Consider the following 21854-nt stretch of genomic DNA (forward strand, 5'->3'; position numbering starts at 1 on the left):
TCTTACCAACTTGCAATCGATGATAGTGGAACATAATTTGATTATTGATGCATATAATCCGACTCGAAGATAACCTTGACTGCTTCGATTCATATACCCGCAGAGAAATGTGTCATGGTAGATTTGTCACTTGTGTTCCAGTGTTATGTCTTCACTTAATAAGAACTAGAGTTATGAATTTGGATCTCGCTATGTCAGATGTTGTTGAATACAAGTTTGGAAGATTTTATGCTCACAAAACAATTTTGTCTATGATATGTGTGGGGGTGTGCGGGTATGGGTGTGGGGTGTGTCCTTTGCATTCTATGCGTATGTGGTGTGTGTGTGGGGGGGGGCGTTTGTAAATGCCGTCTAACGAGGACCTACATATGGATACACACCGTAAAACGAGGACACACCTCCAAACGAGGACGTCCTCGTTTTGAAACTATGCCCAGGATGACGTAAATGATGCAAATATGCATATAAGATAGCATATAAGATAGGTCCCCCATAGCGGGTATAGGACGGGTCTCAGTTGGATAGTAAGTTGCCTGGTGTGTTTGCGTGAGGTCCACGGTGTGTCGATTAAAAGCGGGTGTGTAAGTCCTCGGTTAGATCCTTCTAAAGTCGAGGTCCTCGTTTGAACGTATTTACAAACAGGGGGGGTGTGGGAGGGGGAGGGGGGGGGGGATAAAAACAATTCCCGGTGGGCATCATTTTGGCTTAGTTTTCCCCCACTGGGCCTGATTGAGACCTGCCTGAGTGAGGGAGATGATTATTTTGTGCTGCTATTTCAATTAATATTTTCAAATGTTCTTTACGGTGAGGAGGAGGCACGTGCCCCATGTGAAGAGTTCTATCAGTAATACTCTTACTAATCATGTCAAACAAGTTGATTGGACACACCAGACGGTGCAATGTTTATCTTTTTCCAGGTCTTTAGATCGTTTCCTGAAACACGTCAAACCGATTTACTCTTAAAATACACGCTTCATGGGTGTTTATTTCTTTTAGATCACGCTGCTTTGTCATTGATTACAAATCTGTTGAAATAGAATACTGAACTCCCGCGGGATTTCCCCCGCAACATCCATGTATTTGACCACCTGTGTTACCATGGCAATAAGTTACTCAATATTTCAATTTCAAAATACGAATTCGAATAATAGGTTATGCATCGTGATTATATTGCAAACACGACTGTAAACCAGGATACTGACTTTCAAGCTCACCGCGGGACCTATAAGATAAGGTGCTTACATAAATTGTGCTTGATTACCCGTAACGAAAATTTAAAATAGAGCATATTGACATTGTAGGTCAAATAAATGCATATTCTAGACTTAAGAAATCTATAAATGTTGAACTGGCTTACGCGTATACCACATCTCTTAGCGATTGAATTATGACTTTACTTTCGGCCGCAAAACATAATCAAATTCTATAAAACTAAAACACAGACAATTATTCAAGTTACATTCTTAAAGGCTTCTTCAACTTTTACGGTATAATTAGAGAAAACATTTTGCTGCACATGGAGTAAATTACGCTCTCAACTGTCACATGTTTGTTGTCTTAGAATCTACACTCTTATTTTAGCTATCAAATTTTGCCCGGAGTTATGTTCCATAATGAGATTATCAAAATATTTGTCTCTAATTTGCTTCACTTTATTAGCTTTTCTGTAGACATCCTTGATAATATTTGCGCAAGTTAACATGTTTGTAGATCATTGCACCAGGTTTGGATGAATTCGTAATTTTCGGGCGTTGTATAAGCATCGAGATTCTATTTTTTATCTCGATGGTATAAGTAACTATAAACTTAGAACATAGAGTTGTTGATGTGTAGAGCTTTTTTACTCAAATACAATGGGCTATTCCAGTTGAAATCCATACACCCTCTATGGAAGACATGTCCTTAATCTCCCACACAGGGAGTGGAGATTACAAGTGGGGTTACCTGAATGGGTGAATCATTCGAAATCTACACCCATGTGAGGGAGATCAAGTCTTCCATAGGCGTGTATGGATTTCAATTGGAATAGCCCAATATTGCACTCTCAAGTAGAAATGCATTATCTACGTGTGTGAATAACCATCAGATACTGTCGTTTACTTAGGAATCAGATTTCTTTCTTTCTGCTTTCCAAAAATGTAGCATGTGCTATGTTGTTTACCTACCCCTTCATATGGGCCCTCTTGAAATTCACCCCCTGTGTGGAAGATTACATAAGGGTGATGTATTTCAACTGGAATAGCTCAATCATGCGAGTATCAGGTTAGGCTGATATTTTTATTTACCAAAAGTAATGATAAGACATGGAAAAGGGTGACTCAAATCATGGGGGCAATCACCCCTTAATTAAAAGGGAATATCGTAAAAAGGTCATTAGTACAGAAAAGATGCGAGAAAAAAACCGCAGTGATTTATAGTGCGCTACGCACAGGCACAACGCCTCGACGTTGATCCACAAGCCTCAGCACACTTGACAGGTTGTCGCTGAGCACTACGGCCCACATCATTCCACAAACCATTAAACAACAAATCAGGCACTTTGCTGCTTCAAGAGCGCACACACACCCTAGACATTCCACAAATAACCATCGCAACCAGGATCAGCTCCCCGAGTTTTGTACGGGTTACAACGAGACAAATTAGCAGTGAGTTCCTTGTCCAGGGGAATTTCAAGCTAACTCAATTTTCTTTCCCCGTGAGCGTACCAGGCACCGCCAGGGTTCGAACCACACGTATTAATTAGCAAATCATGAGAAAAATGAAAAGAAATAACTGTATTTTTTGCACGAAGTTCGAGAGTATAATATTGTTCAGTTGATTTGTTGGAATTTTTCTTCGTTTCTGTTTATTAAATTTCCATTATGTTCATACGGCCAGTATGTTTTGACTTTCGAACCTGAAACGACTTAAGCAATTTGGTTGCGAGCTTGGTCCCATCAGGCCAAAGCGAGTATCCGCATGAAACAGCAGCTTATACAATTAAATAAACATATACCTTACTATGACTGGACACACGATTATGTTTCTATGAAAGCACCCTTACATATGACCTTCTCATATTTCGAACGTATGGATTATATTTGGAGGCTAACATAACATGTCCTCATCGATTTCCAATTATTTTTGTTTTAGGTCCCCTGTGTTTTAATTGTACAGAGTTGCTGCTTTTATAAAATGACGCGTTCACCAATTTCCACGTAAGGAAGGATATTACGTAATGTCCATTAATGGATCATAGTCAAATTGACTTAGCTTGTCCATAAATCAGATCAATATTAATATTTACTTCAATGGAATGAGCAAGCATTGATAGAGGGATTTAATATGAGTCTTATTGATTGCAATTTCAACTTGGACAAGGACAACAATTTTGAAATGGAGAATTTGAACCTGGACGAGATGGGTAATGTCCAAAATGTAAACCCATACAATTGTTATTCTAATTAATAAATGCTATCTACTGAAGATAGCAATTGAGTACTCTGATTAATAGGAGCTACCTACTAAAGATAGCAATTGAGTACTCTAATGATATTTTCTAATTAATAAGTGCTATCTACTGAAGATAGCAATTGAGTACTCTAATGATATTTTCTAATTAATAAGTGCTATCTACTGAAGATAGCAATTGAGTACTCTGGTGAATGTAGTCCAATAGATAAGTGCTATCTACTGAAGATAGCAATTGAGTACTCTGATTAAAGTATTCCAATTGATAAATGCTATCTACTGAAGATAGCAATTGAGTACTCTGGTGAATGTAGTCCAATAGATAAGTGCTATCTACTGAAGATAGCAATTGAGTACTTTGATTAAAGTATTCCAATTGATAAATGCTATCTACTGAAGATAGCAATTGAGTACTCTGGTGAATGTAGTCCAATAGATAAATGCTATCTACTGAAGATAACGATTGAGTACTCTGATTAAAGTATTCCAATTGATAAATGCTATCTACTGAAGATAGCAATTGAGTACTCTAATGATATTTTCTAATTAATAAGTGCTATCTACTGAAGATAGCAATTGAGTACTCTGGTGAATGTAGTCCAATAGATAAGTGCTATCTACTGAAGATAGCAATTGAGTACTTTGATTAAAGTATTCCAATTGATAAATGCTATCTACTGAAGATAGCAATTGAGTACTCTGGTGAATGTAGTCCAATAGATAAGTGCTATCTACTGAAGATAACAATTGAGTACTCTGATTAAAGTATTCCAATTGATAAATGCTATCTACTGAAGATAGCAATTGAGTACTCTGGTGAATGTAGTCCAATAGATAAATGCTATCTACTGAAGATAACAATTGAGTACTCTGATTAAAGTATTCCAATTGATAAATGCTATCTACTGAAGATACGGTAGCAATTGAGTACTCTGGTGAATGTAGTCCAATAGATAAGTGCTATCTACTGAAGATAGCAATTAAGTACTCTGATTAAAGTATTCCAATTTATAAATGCTATCTACTGAAGATAGCAATCGAGTACTTATAGGAGCTATTTACTAAAGATAGCAATTGAGTACGCTGATGATATATAATGCAATAATCTTGAGTAGGCCTACTTCGACGAACAAATGCTATCTTTTGATAAAAGTAAACCTCTTATTGGAATACCATATACGAGTATGCCTATTAGTTTTATATTATTTTGAACAGTATTGCCATTGAAGAATACGTTAATGGTCTTACACTAAAAAACACCAACTGAGAGTTGAAAATACAATGAATGCTCTTGGTGTTAAATTGAATGAAGATAGCAATAATATTTTTAAATTAGATCTCACAAAAGAACAATGTTCTACTCGTAACTTTCTCAACTCATTTCATACTGAGGTATAGATTCTGAGACTGATTGTCCATTTTAAGTCGATCTTTACACCTCATGGGCAAAAGGGCAATTTAATTCAAACCTTATCAGACCATTTGTAAGAAGCTATATATTATATAGTGCAGGGCATAATACATCTTCTCAACCAAGCACTACAAATACATATTGACCAGTATTCGTCTAGCTATTTGTTACTTTCATAAATTTGCACACGTATTGTATTCTGCACAATTCACATAATAACATATTTTATTATTACAAGAAATTAAAATTCCTTGAAATAATATTACTCCGTCCCGTCCTTGTTACTTTGTCTATTCCATTTCAATTATTATTTCAAGCAAAGAAGAGGTCGCCCTTTGAAGTTAATCCCACCTCTTATTAATGAAACTTTATTCCTCAAATAAATAATTATATGTCTATTTTACTGGTATGGTGTATCTTTCATTGCACTCCGAATTGTATGGAATCAATTCTTTTATTGCAATATTTAGTTCTTCAAAGTTCTATAAAAGTACTTCACATCAGATGCTTTTCAAAACAAACACATCATAAGAAGGTACCTCAATTCGACCCGTTCTTTAAAACATTGTATCACGGATTTTTGTCTGTATTATAAGAAAACTCAAAATACATATAGCCGAATATAAAATGTCGCGCTTGACCACTCTGGTTATTGTCTTTGTAACTTCGAGTAGAACTAAGGTAATTGTAAACATAACCGGGAGATATCCTGCTCATTTTTATCAATATAGACATAGCTATGGCGCAGAGTGTCCATAAGGTCTGCATGAAATGCCTAGGGGGTTCACTACCATTAGTGAAGCCAGTCGATAGCTCAAAGTATGACCCGCTGTCACTTACAAGATAGCTTGTATTTTTTATATTCAGGCAGGTTTTGTTCACGTTGTAAAATCCCTAGTGAAATCAAATAAAGTAAAAGCTCAATTCGACCATTTCCATGGTTTATCTCTGACAAGATCAAACAAATTATGACAGTATGGTGATAAAGTGACTATAATGTATCTGCGGACAATTGTTATCTAGTCATAACTTGTTGTTACTCATAAATGCATAATTTATTTTACTATCAATTTATTTGGTTAAATAGCACAAATGGTCTATAATAGTTAATTTATGATGTACATCATGAATCGCCTCGTATCTGGAAATTGGTAGTCATCTTTCCAATGTTATACAGTCTTGGATTTTATGCCACCCTGTATGGAGACGATTTAGAAAGCTTAAGGGATGATTTGAGAGATGATCTTGGTCAAAGAGGAGGTGAATCTGGGTGATATTTCATACAATGCAGGTTGCTCTTAGGACATGATGAGTCAGAGGCATCACCAATATAGATTACCTGTTTGTATATACAAAGAATGATCGGGAAAAAGCTGAAATAAAAGACTAGAAAATAATTGCCCTGAAATAAAGAGTGAGGAGCAATGAACTATTCCAGTTGAAATCCATACACTCCTTATGGAAGACATGACCTTAATCTTGCACACAGGGAGTGTGAATTCCAAAAAGGAGTTACCTGAACGGGTGACTCCATTTGAAATCTACACCCCTGTCAGATTATGTAACTGACTCCGATCATCAATCACATCAAATCAAACCTTGCCTCTTTCAAGGACGCTATCTTTTTTTTAATTATGAAAATAACTTTATATGTATAATATAAACACGTGAATAGTTACATTTGTCGCAGTTTTTATCATTATTTTATCAACATCATTTTTAAAAGAGTGAAATATTGTTATCAGAAAACAATATTATAAAAGTTTCAGACTTTCAACCTGCTCAATATGTTAACTAACAACACGAACACGAAAAAAATATAGCAAGAGAGAGAGGGAAAGTGAGTGAGTGAGCGATTTACTATTCCGAAAGTTACGCATTAAAATCAATGATTTCGAATAATTGACAGGTCTATTGGGCTATTCCAGAAATTAAAGGCACCCCCCTAAAGAAGACATATATGGGATTCCCAAACTTTTTCAAAATGTTTTGCTCTGGAAATTCCAAAAAAACATTGGTCATTATTTTCACAATCCTAAAGAAGACATGGGAATTCCCATGAAAAAGACACCTTTTTATTTTAGGCTTGGGAATTCCCAAATATTTGGCAAAAATTTGCCTGTTCTCTTAAGAGACACTGGGGATTCCCAAATTTTTAATCATTTTATTGTCAAAATGGGAATTCCCATCTTTAAAAAAAATCGGTCTTGGAATTCCCAAAAATTTATGGTACAAACTTACATGCCTTCTTATGGAGGGGGGGGGGGGGGTGCCATTAATTTCTGGAATAGCCCAATAGCATTTAACAAAAACCGAACACCTTATTAATGATCATAATAATTATGAAATATAATGATATAAATCGAAAGCCCTAACATTAACTAAACGTATATGATTATTATATGAATGTGCTGAAAACAAATTCTAGCTAATGTTATGAATTATGTATTCAATGAACACAACTCAAGATGGCCTCTCGTACTTGAGACATGTGACATTTACGAGACGTAATAGATACATTAAATCTCTTTAATGATTAGGTTATCACAATAAATAAATACAATGAAAGTGAATATCAAACTCTAGAAAGGGACTTGAATCATATCTTGAGTTTTTATTACCATAACCCGGGGGTTGAAAATTATTCTCGATTTTGTGTTTGAGAAAGAAAAAGCATTGAGGGCGTTAGTTGCTTTGCTATAGCAGACATCACTATAAGCAGACATATGGTCACGATGGTACTTGATCACATGTATTTAAAATAATTACCCATTTATTAGAGTCTGATCGCCTATTTATGGTATATTATTGATAAAATTGAAATGAGAGCCCTTGTTCAAGCTACATAAAACTGCAAAACATGAGTTATGATATACGCAACACTTAATCTACCAAAAAACGTTTCAAAACGTAAAAAGCGGCCAAAGTTTAAAAAGTCTTTCCTGTGTGGCTTTTCACCCTTTTTTAAACTTGGTCCCATTTAGTAAAGTAGTATTAACATGAAGAATGAGTCCTAATTTTACATGCAACAATGTACTCTTATAGGTTTAAGACTGTTCGAAAGCGGTGCAATATGACGTAGGCTACCGTATGTATTATCAAAAATATTTCAAGGTTTATGTTTTATTATATTGCGTGATCATAAAGAGTAGTAGAGTATTATATATACTTAGCAAATTGACTGTGTGTCAACCTGCTACATATAGGCCCTACATCTGTACATAAGGCGCAGAATTGCACATGACCATGAAGAATTTAACAAAGTGAGTATTTGCTACAAAATACATTATAACGTCTATACGGAAAAAACTTCAATTACGCACGAACATTAATTCATTTGCTCTACAAAATAAACATTGACAACTAAGAAAATCAACAAGTAGCCTATAGATGACTTCGCATGGGTCTTTAAAACTTTCATAAATGGGACCAAGTTTAAAAAAGGGTGAAAAGCCACACAGGAAAGATTTTTAAACTTTGGCCGCTTTTTACGTTTTGAAACGTTTTTGGTAGATATTAATTCTTTTTTGAGGAAATAACAAAAAGTGGTTCTTTGTAGCCATGCGAGGTGAACTAGTTGGATATCCATATTTCGCGGTTAATGGTGCTTTGTAGCCCTGCGGGGCAAACTAGTTGGATATCCATATTTTGGGGTGAGTGGTTCTTTGAAGCTCTAAGGGGCAAACTAGTTGGATATCCATATTTCGCGGTTAGCGGTTCTTTGTAGACCCTGCGGGCAAACTAGTTGGATATCCATATTTCGCGGTTTGTGGTTCTAGTGGTTTTAACGACCCGTAACCACCCCAGTCAGCTGCATACCGCATCCAGCTATTTTAATTATCAAAATACTAGTTTTTGAATGCTATGGGGTAACAGAATTATTAAAAAAATTAATAGCTGAACCCAATTGTTCAGCCAAGGACTGGAAACGACATATTGATGACTTTATATAGAGTGTATTCAATAAACCCAAGGCGGAATGAGAGTTGCTAAGTAACCGCTATCCGAACCATAAACACACATGCACGAGTATTCAATTTCCTCATAGCATCCCACGTTGTACACACGTCAGTCGAATTTGGCGGTGTTGGTTTGTTAGCCCTCCAAGTTATAACATCGTTCACTTTGTGTTGAACATTGTAGAGGTCAATGGGATAGCTTCTTTATGGGGCACTTCTCCATCGGTTTCAGGGCGCAGTTCATTGAACTCAGCGGGATTCTATTGCAAGTGCTTTTATATTATTACAAAACGGATCGTGGTTATTGCCTTGACAAATCTAATACATAATTCATACCAGGGATTAATAAATCCAGGGGTGCGGACATTTCATTGGTCGCAAACCACCGGGATTCGATACAAGTTTGCGTTGTAAATGAATGCGTGAATAAGAGTGTCATCCCCTTGGCGCGATATTTGATTTCTGAAAATACTCAAGTTGCCGTTCAAAATGCCTAAAAATCATCAAGATATTGCAATACTGTCTAAAGTGATGTAAAATTGTGGCAAATTTGTATGATTTATCGCACATAATTTCTGCGTAGCGTGGAGAATCATTTACATAGGATTTTGGAGAAAAAGGTGATAATTTTAGGGAAATATAGAATGGCGGAAGAAACAAATAAAACATTTTCCTGGAATGTGTAGACCATACTCTTTCTGTTCCTATTGATTTGGATACTGAAATAATTCTTAAAATGAAGCCGTTGGGTGATTTATGTTGGCGTTTCTAGAGTGTGTCATTATTGGCAAACATCTAGGGATATTGTTGAGAGGGCACTCGATTCACGAGATTTCTTTTGCAAGAACGCCAAAATAGCACGAATTTTGTTGGTTTGCGACTGAAGAGTGTCCGCACTATAGATTTCTGCCATGCAAATTAGCTAGTGTCAGTGGGTAAGAAAGTGGCATCTTTTGAGTCGTTAAGACAAGCCACGTAATCTTATGTAAAACTCTGCTGGGTGTTTCGATCATGTATTATGCGTGTTTGGTCAAGTGAGGGTAATTTGTAAAGCATCAACTTGTGAACAAGTCATATGGGTTGGGTATAATAGATTTCTATGTATACAATTAAGTCTGATATATTTTCGATGGAATATATATTTTCACTTGAAAAGTTAGTAGTTTTCCGAATTGCAATTTCTGAATATTATATAAAAGGTGAGAATAAGACTATAAATGTAAGAGTATGGGATAATTTTGATTGTTAATAAATGCGAAACGCCGGCGGTAGACATCAGCAATATCAGGGATTGCCGCGATTCTTGCAGTAGCTTTTATGAATAGAATACAATAGTGGATACAATAGCGGATACAATAGCGGAACAATAGAGCTCTCTTACGGGCAAATAAACCTCGTCGCGTTTTGCTAAATTTCACTTCTTCTTTTTCATGAACTAACCGTTATTTTTTAAAACTTGTGGCAAAACTTCGACCGAAGTTTTTAATACGACTTTTTTGTCCATTTTTTCAGGAAGCAAATATGAAGCTTGGTTCGGTGCTACTTTTCGCCTTCCTTTTTACTTTACTTTTGTTTACATATGGAGTGGATGGCAAGAAGAATAAAGACACAAAAGAACGAGACAGACGAAGAAAAGAAAGAAGTAAGTATTTATTTTCTGTACCAATAAATCAAATCATCGTCAGAATGGAAACATTTCTGGTTGTTTTTTTTTCTTCTCATTATTGCGAGCTTTGTGAAATATGATCTGCTTTGATCAGGCCCGTATAAATAGGATGTTTAAACAGTTTTGAAACATGTAACCCCCTAAAAGTGCCTGCCTTTAACAGTTGAATACAAAAAGTGGCCATTTGTTATTTTTTCTTCTAATTTAGCCCTTCTTAGGTACATTTTAAAATTTGTAACATTACTATTATTTTGAAAATAAGTTGCTTTGGTGCACCTGAAAAAAAAAAAGCCAAACCAGTGACAGAATAAAATAATTCACAAACTAGGGTGAGAAGGTACATGTCCAGTTGGTTTATATTTATAAATACGTATTTATAAATACGCACGTGACCACCGCCGCGCTACCATAACAGCCTAGACAGTAAGTCTCGAAGTGACCTTCTACATAGAGCTATATAGTGGTCTTCCTGTGCATTTGAGTGCAAAGGCGGTAAACATAGGAGGCTGTGCAGCAAATTTGTCTATTGTGTTCAACTTTGTGATTATATTTTAAACTTTTCCGTCGATAAATATTTTTTCCGTCGGCAAATACTTTCAAAATGTTGTTTTTTGATAACATATTACAAATTCGGAATCCCCCGTGTGTAATAAATTTGCTAATATCTAAAGAGTTCCTATTCTTTTCAATGGCATGAGGATTTGGTCACGCTTGTTGGTCTTAGTTTGTCGTACCCATGGGTCACATGCGTATTTAAGTATTTATAAATATAGTCGAAGCTAACTGATGTCCATGATGTATTCATTTTGCATCGAGTCTCGACACTAGCAGCTCATTTGAAAACACATTTTTATTACTTTTTAAATAAATTATCTGAGTGTTTCTTTGCTCATTTTGTAAATCAGAAAGAAGATCACCCGTACATGTGTACTTAGGCGATAGGCAAACTCTCAAACTCAAGAGTGCTTACCAAGCGAAGCGGCCAGTTTTACCACTTCAAAATGTTCTTGCTGTTCGGTGAACATGCCTCTCAGCCAGGTTTTAAACTATCATTTTACACGCTCTAAGTGCAACCCAATGACAAACAATATTCTTCAGGCTTATTATGTTTGCCTATATTTTGTTTGCTTATTTTGTAACATGTGGGTAGCGGTCAACTTAAAGGTAAAACAACGCAATAACAACAACAACAACAAACAAATAAACAAAACAACGCACCAACAAACAATCACAGCCACGATTCCTGAAACTTATATAATTTAGTTCGTTTATATTATGTTGTTTGATTTCAAATTACTACTAAGATTATGAAGAAAAACAATGTAATTTAGTAGGCTTACAAGGAGGATGTAACCAAATCCCAAATATACTGGGGGGTCATACATTTTGGAAAGAAAAATAGGGGCGGGTCATAAAATTTTGATGACAACATGTAAAGGGAGTCACATGATGACCACAGATAGTGTGTTTATTTTATTCATAAAGACTGATTTTAATACAATTTTACCCTGTTTAGGGGGTAAGGTGTATCGGTGTAGGTGGTGATGGTGGGGGGGGGTCAACAAAATTTTTGTTGCCGAAATAGGAGGGGGTCGCAATCTTATTGACTTTTTGTAAATTTGGGACTCCCCTTCAGAAGGAAAAGTCAGCCCCTTATGGTTGAATCTATGTGTATAGTTTCATGTCAGTGTTTCAATCGTGTCTCATGTGAGAGAGACAGAGAGAGCGCCAAAGATTTGCATTTGAACACCCATAGCTATCTATCATGCCAAAGAGAAATCAATACCCTTTAAGGGCTGGGGTATGAACGTTTGGACAGTATTTATTTTGGGACATTAGAGCACATTAGACATATCGAATTGCATTCTGAATACGAAGAATGTCATTCTGATATCAAATAATTTTGATTTTTGAAATTCGCAATTTAATACACATTTTATGGCAAATCATTAAAATTGATATTTTTGATATTTAACAGTACTTGAAGTAAACTTTATAAATCTGATGATTTATACTTATAGTGTATGTAGGTGGGATGAAAAGCCGAAAATCAATTGACAATTTTGACCTTTCGTATTGAAGATATGGATTTTTTTCCCAAAACACCAACAAAAATTAGGTAAAAAAAAAAAAAAAAATCCATATCTTCAATATGAAAGGTCAAAATTTTCAATTGACCGTCGGCTTTTCCTCCCTGCTACATACACTTTAAGAATATATCATTAGATTTATATAATTTACTTCGAGGACTGTTATATAGTCGAATCCAACCAAAAGTGTCCATGGGCCAAAAATAAAAGTCCGAAATAAAAATGTCTCCACAATTTTTTCCTTTTGCCCATTGATTGATGACATATTGGCCTTATAGGAACCAAAAGTGCCATTACTAATCTTGAAAAATAAATCCAGGACGTGTGATAGTAAATGTGATATCAAAACCCAATGTTACCTACGAATACCACTAGGATGCTTTCACTATCGCAATACTAATCAACCTAAAACAAATGGAATATTCCCATTAACGCTTTTTTTCGTGTAATGTAGACCACAGGGTGTCAGGAAAATGCTAGCTCAACCAGAAAATATTTGTTTTATTTTTATAACGCGATCAATATGATCTTAGTCAATTTATGCTAGTTTATTTTTGAAAATGAAGTTTAGGTCAGTTTCTGTATTTTATTTATCAAATGAGTATGAATCAATTTACACATTGTATAAGAACGAGTAGGATATATGTTTTCAAGAATATTAGGAATTATAAGCATACACCTAACGCTTTATACAATGAAAAGGTGAACAAACCCGGGTATTCGTAGGTAACATGAGCGATTTAACAATATCTATATTGAGTTTAGAGGTTTAAAGTTTGCTATTATGGTAATGAATTAATAAAATGGTAGTTTTAGATCTCTTTCAGATGGTACGTCCAAATGAATAAATGCTATTACCTTAGATCAAAATTTTTTTGATGCTTTTAGCAAGATTTTGACCACTTCATTTTGATATACAAGTAGTTAATCAGCAATTTTACATAATAAATAATTGTTGAATGAATCCGTATATGGGTAATAATAGTGTCCTGGGGTACCGCTTAAAGTTTTTGACAATTAATTTCCATTGGTAGCGACACTTCATTACACATGCCATGTATTATGCTGTATTCGTAAGTAACATTTCAGTATTTGTAGGTAAGAATTAGACTTTTGGTGGATATCCCAATCAAAACTTCATTTTATAAAGCACTTTGAATGTATCATTTTCTTTATGTGCGTTTATTGATACTTTAGACCCTATCATGTATTAATAATGTCGGTTCACAGCGGTTGAAAGAGTATTGAAGTAAGAAACAAAGGCACTAAAGTGACTTTAATTTGCTTAATTGCACACAATTCGCTTAAAACCGTTATTGCAGACTTGTGAAGTCCATCTTGGAGTCAGTTACGTCTTGTGGCATTTCGTTTGAGGGCAACTACAATTAGCTTTATACCAGGGTCCATCATTATGTTGTCTAGATCATGAGACAATGAGAACAGTCGTTTTTTCCATGGTATTCGTAGGTAACCTTAGCGAAAACGTCAAAAGTTACCTTCGAATAAATCAATTTGGACACAAATTACTCAGACACCAGAAGGTCGGTAAACATTTAAAATGAAGCACACATGATAGTTGACAAATCCAAGTATTTATCCCCTTCTAATCTTCTTTGAATCTGATTTTTCTTTCAAATGAGCAGACCGTCGTCTATTTCAGTACATATTTTTCAATAATTAAGCCGTATTCAGTTTTGCATGGTGGGCATGTATGTGAATTCGCAACTTTCATTGACATATGATTTGATAGCAAACATACAGGCCTTCGTTATGTACCAATATGGGCATTGGCATGAATGGCGGTGTTTCACAATACTGTCATGATGTCAAATTGTATTCGTAGGTAACATTCGGTTACCGAAATTTACCTACGAATACTTGCTTTTATTGTTGACATCTCAGAAATATTTAAACGCAGGCTATTGAAACTTGGTAGAAATAAAGAGTGTATTACCCTGCACCTATTGCTTAACTATTGTTTACTATTCTCTCACTTTGTGGAAATGACACAGCTTTTAACATGTATTCGGAGGTAATGCATATTTTTTACCAAACCTACCTTTGTGCCATTTAGAATTTCTGGCAGCTAAACACAATAATAAAGATGCCCGAATGCAATGCATTTCAGTATTGGACATATCAAAGCTTGTATCAATTGCGCATTTATTAGTGATTTCCATTTTTAAAGATATATCTAGTGCTATGAAAAAATGTATTCGTAGGTAATGTAAAAAAATACCACTCAAAAAATGATCACAAAAAATTCATAATTATGTACAAATATGTGAAAAATTGAACAGGCAATCTTTGAATACACGCCTTTCAGGAAATCAATTTAGATTCAATCCAATGACTTCTTTTCATAACTGATTTAGACGTTTTTAAAAATACTTTAAGAAATATTTTGAAAAAATGGGTAAAAATAGCATGTTTTGGGGTCTCTGTGTCTAAGTTTTTCACAGAAGGGGTCTTATTATATATGGCGCGAAGCGTATGATCAAGGCGAATAAACACAATACAAAAATGAATGCCAATTGATTAATACTTTTAAGTTATGGCCCTGAACATGCCGTGTACACTTTTCGTTGGATTCGACCATATATCAAAAATTTGAAAAATATCAAATTTTTATAATTTGTCATAAAATTTGTATTATATTGTGATTTTCAAAACATGAAAATTATTTGATATCAGAAAGACATGCTTCGTATTCAGAATGCAATTCGATAGGTCTGAGGTGCTCTCATGTCCCACAAAAAATACTGTCGAAACACAATAAACGCTCATTTTAGATCCCTTAAACATGTATGGGATAATCTTCAGCCATGATGCAAGAGCATCGAAAAAGTGAGCACTCTGTGTCTACACAGCGGTAAGATTCCTCTAAGGTGTTTGTAAATGGAGAAAGCTATCAATTTAGTCTCCTGAATAAAATATTGTTGCAATGGATAAGGGCGAATCGTGCTGGCACATTCCATTCTGCATACACGGACGTACTCACTAATGGGTTCACTAATTGATGATTAGCATAATATAATGTATTTAATAACCATTATATACATGTTTCTATCTTAGGAGACAAACGGAGGGAAAAGGAAAGGCAAATAGACAACAACCCAGATATAGGTCCTGGATTTCCTGTACCAACTACAAATTCAGTAGACAGAACCGAAGCACCTTTTGGAGATCCCGTGTTGGAGGCTACTAAACGCCCTCATCGTCATCATCATAAATCACGGGGAAAAGATAAACGAGAAAAAGCCAAGAAACATATAAAGGATAGAGAGCGCCGTCGTGAGAAAGGTTCGATAGTCTGCTAATAAAATAATGCATGATTTTTTATTTTCTATTGCAGGAGGTATTTCTCCAGGTACAGACATGACATATTCTTGGTTAAGTTTGATTAGAAAATTATAGACACATAATATGCAATTATTATTCATTTTTGTAGTATTACTTGGAGCGTTGGGTATCAAAATCAGAATAAACGTCGGTGCTAATGGATGTAAGTCTTTAGTGTTTGGAAGAATATGCCTCGTAATTATGGTATATCTTGTGAAATACGTCATAAAAAGAGTTATTAACATGTTCATTACGTATCATAACACACTAACATGATATAAGTTCATTAAGGGGGTACTACACCCCTCGATAAATTTGTGTCTATTTTTGCATTTTTCTCAAAAACTAATAACACACTGGCAACAAAAGTTATGTATATTATAGGGGCAAGGAATCCAATTACTACACTGGAATTTCAGTGACCCCAAGACAAGCGGTTCGTTATTTATGATAAGAAATAAGGTACCGCTAGGATGTACCTCATTTCCTATCATATATACTGAACCGCTTGTCTTGAGTCACTGAAATTTCAGTGTAGTAATTGGATTCCTTGCCCCTATAATATACATAACTTTTGTTGCCAGTGTGTTATTAGTTTTTGAGAAAAATGCAAAAATAGTTACAATTTACCACAGGGGTGTAGTACCCCCTTAACATTGTTGTCTTGTATATATATAAAAAGTTGCGCTAACCGGAGAACTAATTGAACAATTAAAAACGTACGATAAACTAAACCAAAGAATATGAATAAACACAGAATTAACAATAATGATAATGACGATGATGGTGGTAGTAATGATTGTGATGAAGATCATGATGACGATGGTAGTTATGATGACGAAGAAGACGTTTATGATGATGGCAATGAAAATGATGATGATGATTGCTATGATGATGATTGCCATGATGATGTTGATGACTGTGACGGTAACGACAACCATCATGCTTTTGTCTAAATTGACAGTTTAATATATTATTATACATTAATACCAAAGTATTAAAGTGATGTTTCATTAACATCTCTAAAGTAATCCATCCATCCATCCATCCATCAATCAATCAATCAATCAATCAATCAATCAATCAATCAATCAATCAATCAATCAATCAATCAATCAATCAATCCAGGTACTGGTGAGGTAATGGAACCCGAAATAGTGAGTTTCGACGATATGATAGCGCTAAGAGAAGATGACCGTACAGAACCAGCACCCGCGCCTGCGCCAACCTCCAAGGAAGATAAAATGACCGAGGAAATACCGGCTGACAATGATATTGTTGACAATACCACCAATGTGGAACCAACAACAACAGCGGAAGATACAGTAAGCTTGAATGTTTTTATAGTATAAAATATGCCCCTTGAAAAGTGTGGTGTGTTCAAGCAAAATCAGTCTGAAGTCGGGCATATTCAATTTTTGTTTACACGATTGTATAAAACATTTGCAAAACTTCATTTTGCAAGAAACCCCATTGAAATTGAACATTTAGTTATAATAATATGCAACAAAATAAATCATTGTCTTTGTTTAGCTATATCTGAAACTCAACTTTATTCAAATTGAGGAAAATTGCACATTTGTGTTCTAAAGACGCAAAACTAGATTCGGATTCTCAAATGTTTGAATATTTTCTTATATACCTTATAATATCCAAAATTTTTGTCAAAATTGAAAAAAAAAAGTCAAACTTTGATCTTTTTTGACCAATTTTTTTAAAATGAAGACAAAATTCAACAATTTGAGAAAACCGAATCTAGTTTTGTTAGAACACAAATAAGCAATTTTCCTCAATTTGGATATTTAGGGTAAGTTGTTATGGTGGACCGATAAAAATTGGCATGGAAAATCAAATTTGGCGCTTTTCGGAAATATTGCTCATTTTTGCAGGAATCTGCCGTGCTAGTTGAATTCCTTGCATCATTTCCTTTCTGAAAATGTATACTTTTATACACTTATCATCATTACTTTTAAAGATATAAGGCCAAAAAAAAGGTTTGTCTCAAAGCTCACGAGAAATTTAAAAACAAATGCGAAATGCGATTTTTTTAATTTTTTATTCCCGACTTTTTTTCATGGTACAGCTCAACTGATCGTACTTTTCCTACATTCGACCTTGCATGATTTTTGAGTTGACACAGTCATGAAAATAACTATAGATACTTGACAGACCATTAGTAGCCCAGTTCTGAACCTTTTCATTGATCATTCATAACAATAGGTATCTGATGGATCAGTGAAGATAAGAAGGGGTTATAATATATCCGTAACCTTGATATTATAGTACATCTCGAGGAAAAAGTGCAATGGACATGTTTTCATTTTATGTTTCAAATATCCCGCGCATGAAAATTGAGTATTTAACCCAAAATGGAAAATGGAACAATTTATTGGAAATCTGTTTAACAGATTTTTTTGACATCTTTTTCTGCACTGTATTATACCTAAATTAAGAAATTTTATAAATATTCAAAGAAAATATAGGTCATCCAAAAATTTTGGATTTTTACATATTTTGGGGCAAAAAAGGAAAAATAAGCAAAAATATCAAAATCTGTTTAACAGCTTCATTCATCAAGTCATAACAAACGGCCTACATGCTTAATTTCTAATAAAATATTGAAATTGTGAAAAATATAGGTATTTATTGATTTTCATGATTTTTCTTGCAAATATGCTAATAATATGCAAATTATGAAATTGCAAAATAAAGTTGCTACATAGCATACATCTTTCAAGTGTGATGTTCAAAATGACAGACATCCAAAAGAGATTCGATGAAATGTAAAGGTGTAGTAACAATTTTGGCATGGACTGTCTGGTCTCGTTGTTTTACGCCATTCTTAAACACTTCCATTCAAATAAAAATATTCAAGTATTTCAAATTCTAATCAAATTAAATCCTACATTTTGCAAGGAATTATACCTAGTGCCTTAGAATCGATCAGTCCTGTTGTTGCTATGCGACTCCGATTGGTTCAAATAGCGAGTACGCGTATCGCGTCGATGCACACAGGCTGAACCGTGTGATATCGTGTCATATCACACGGGTAAGAACCAATAAGGTTACAGGAACATTCTCCAGTGTTTAAGAATTTGGTTTCAAATGGACAGAAACCCTTCCCAGCAGTTATGTTTCAGCATTTTGGGAAAAGAACGAAAAATTTACAATTTGACTGAAATCGTACATTATGGATTATGGCTTTAAGTTTTGCAATTAAAGGTCTCCGGCAATCACAACATTATCAAGCTCATAGTGACCATAAAACGAATAAAAACATCCATCTCTCAACACGCGATATTCAAAATTCCCGGGCGCCGAAATTGTCGAGTGTAATGACGTACCAGTAATACAATGAAGCCTGACGACAATTGAGCTCAAATAACCATTACGTCATTGCACTTAGACAATTTCGGCGCGGGAATTTTGAATATCGCGTGTTGAGAGCTGACTGTTAGTATTCGTTTTTATGTTCAATATGAATTTGTTTTAAATAAAACTACGTTATTCGTGCTTGATAATTATTTTTCTAACATATAAGGCATAATGTTGTGATTGCCGGAGACTCCCTTAAAGCTATGCATATTACCAACTAGGCTTATCTTAAAACCATAATAATAACGATGACAAATGGTTTTTGTTTTTTGTTTTATTAGAATTATTTGCAGGTAGATTTGTCAACGACTGAGCAGATGACAGAGGAGCCTACGCCATCACCTACACCTCAAGTAGAGACAGAATCAAGCAGACGGCGAGACCGAGGGCGGGAAGGGAAAAAAGATAACAAGAAAAAAGATAAAGGCAAAAACAAAGACAAAAACAAAGACAAAAACAAAGAACAATTACCGGAAGATTTGCAGGTAAGAGGGAATAATGAACGAATCGAAATGACACTTTTGAAGTGAAATTTGCCTTACGAAGTTCATTTCAATTCAACAAACCTATATAATCAAAATCCTGTTTGAATGTTTTATAACATTTGGGTTAATGATTTATATCATACTCTCCCGACGAAATGTTTTTCCGCAGTAACAATTGTTGACTTTTTAGAAAATAATACTAACTTGAAAGCTATTTATTTACTTCAATATCATCTATATTACCTTTAATCAGTTTTAATCAACTTTTCAACATCAAAACATTGCTGGAAAATAACGAAACAAACTTTCTTATGATCTCATGAAAAACCTGTACAAAATCCCTATAGGAAAAGTGGCGGCGCTGTGCTTAATTAGCTAATTATGACGCCAGTCCTTAACGACCACTATAACAACAGATGATGCCCGGGGTATTTGAATTCTTTTTTAAAACATGTGATGCATAACAAATGATCAAGGTTATGAATTGTGATACTAGAGGAATAAAGCTATCCCCGATTACAACGGATTATTAATTGTTATGCGATTATGTTATTTGCCACGATCCAAAAGAGATAAATTCCATTCAGTTAATATCATGCAGTCTCACTACAGGGATTTCCTACTAGCAGCGCATTATAGTTTAATTTCGACTTCCAAAATTGCTCAGTTTTAACATCAGATCAGGCTCAAAATGCCAAAAATTACCGATCACCAGAAGGGAATGAGTAAGCATATCATAGTGAAGGAAAATCTAACCGTGAATTTGCAAGATTATTGAATATTGACGAGGGATCTGTTCGATATGATTTGAGAAAAAAAGAAGATTCATGGCTCAATGGACAATCGCCCGAAATCTGGACGGCCGAAAAAAACAACACCAAGATAATAATAACAACCGAACCCAAATAGCGTTTGCATCAAACATTGTTGATGATGACCAGCAGTGCCCGTCGGGATAACTGCAAGTCGATCATGACAACTTTTTGATAGCAACAGGGTAATATTGACGTCATAATGAGCCCCATTAAACAGCGCCGCCACTTTATCTCAATGGAATTTTACTGTGTAATTTACCGCAAAATTAGAATATTTTTTCTTTCTTTATTTTTATAATAAATGAGGGCTCCAAGTTCCTGCAATTATGACTATTATTGATTAAAGGGTTTATATTTTAGTGACAGTTAGGTTTGATACGTTTTCCATTTGTAGTATCATTACAATTTAACATTTTCTGCGGTTATAGAGGGTGCGGAAAAACATTTCGTCGGGAGAGTATATCAATATTTATATTACCAAGCGATATCATAGAATATCCAGAACTTAACTGTTATTCACATAAAATGAAAACCATTTTTACTGATTTATTACTTATTATTGCATGTCATTGTCATTAAATGCATCTGCCCCACGATTCAAATGCAGTATTAGAGAGAGCTGATAATTATAATTATTTATGATTTTTACCTAATCCGAGGATTGAACCAAGGACCCCATGCACCAATAAAAGAAGTAAGGTACCAGTTATTTTCACCCATGTATATCCTAAACAAAGTTATATCATAATTAGAACCAACAGACAATAGCTGCATCTTTTAGACTAAGACCTCATTCGTTGAAATGGATCAAGAAATAAAAACACGGTGATCGGAAATGCCAAGGATGGCAAGGGAATTGTGTTTATAGTACTTTTATTTGTTTACAAATGCCTGAATCATATGGCTCCCAATTACATCTCCTCTTGTATCACTCTCAATCAACCTGGTAGAGCTGGACTGCGCTCAGCATCTGACACCACACGACTGGCAGAGCACAATACATCTAAATTGCTGAAGTCTGCTGAGCGCGGGGCCTTCTACTATAATGCTCCCAGAATGTGGAATCGTCTACCGATCAATATCCGTGAATCTGCATCACTTGCTGTTTTAAGAAGGCTCTAAAGACACATTTGTATAAATCGTCCTAATTGTTCTGTTGCTCTGTATATATATTTTGCTTGTGTTTATATTTTGGCCTTTTGCCACCTTCAATATTGTGTGTAGCGCTACGCTCTTAATGTAGCAGCGCTTTATAAATGCT

At 34.9% G+C, this 21854-nt stretch overlaps 1 protein-coding gene across 2 annotated transcripts in view; it reads left to right on the plus strand.

The window, feature by feature from the left end:
- LOC140161217 (uncharacterized) overlaps nt 1-21854 on the plus strand; it is a 194576-nt gene that overhangs the window by 162062 nt on the left and 10660 nt on the right. For both annotated transcript variants that reach the window (XM_072184669.1, XM_072184670.1), the window contains 4 exons: nt 10333-10462; nt 15652-15879; nt 17047-17243; nt 19575-19778. In XM_072184669.1, coding sequence (XP_072040770.1) covers nt 10342-10462; nt 15652-15879; nt 17047-17243; nt 19575-19778 — 750 coding nt within the window. In that variant the 5' untranslated portion in view covers nt 10333-10341. The remainder of the gene's footprint in view (nt 1-10332; nt 10463-15651; nt 15880-17046; nt 17244-19574; nt 19779-21854) is intronic.

Source organism: Amphiura filiformis, chromosome 9, assembly GCF_039555335.1.
Source record: "Amphiura filiformis chromosome 9, Afil_fr2py, whole genome shotgun sequence".
Lineage (NCBI taxonomy): Eukaryota > Metazoa > Echinodermata > Ophiuroidea > Amphilepidida > Amphiuridae > Amphiura > Amphiura filiformis.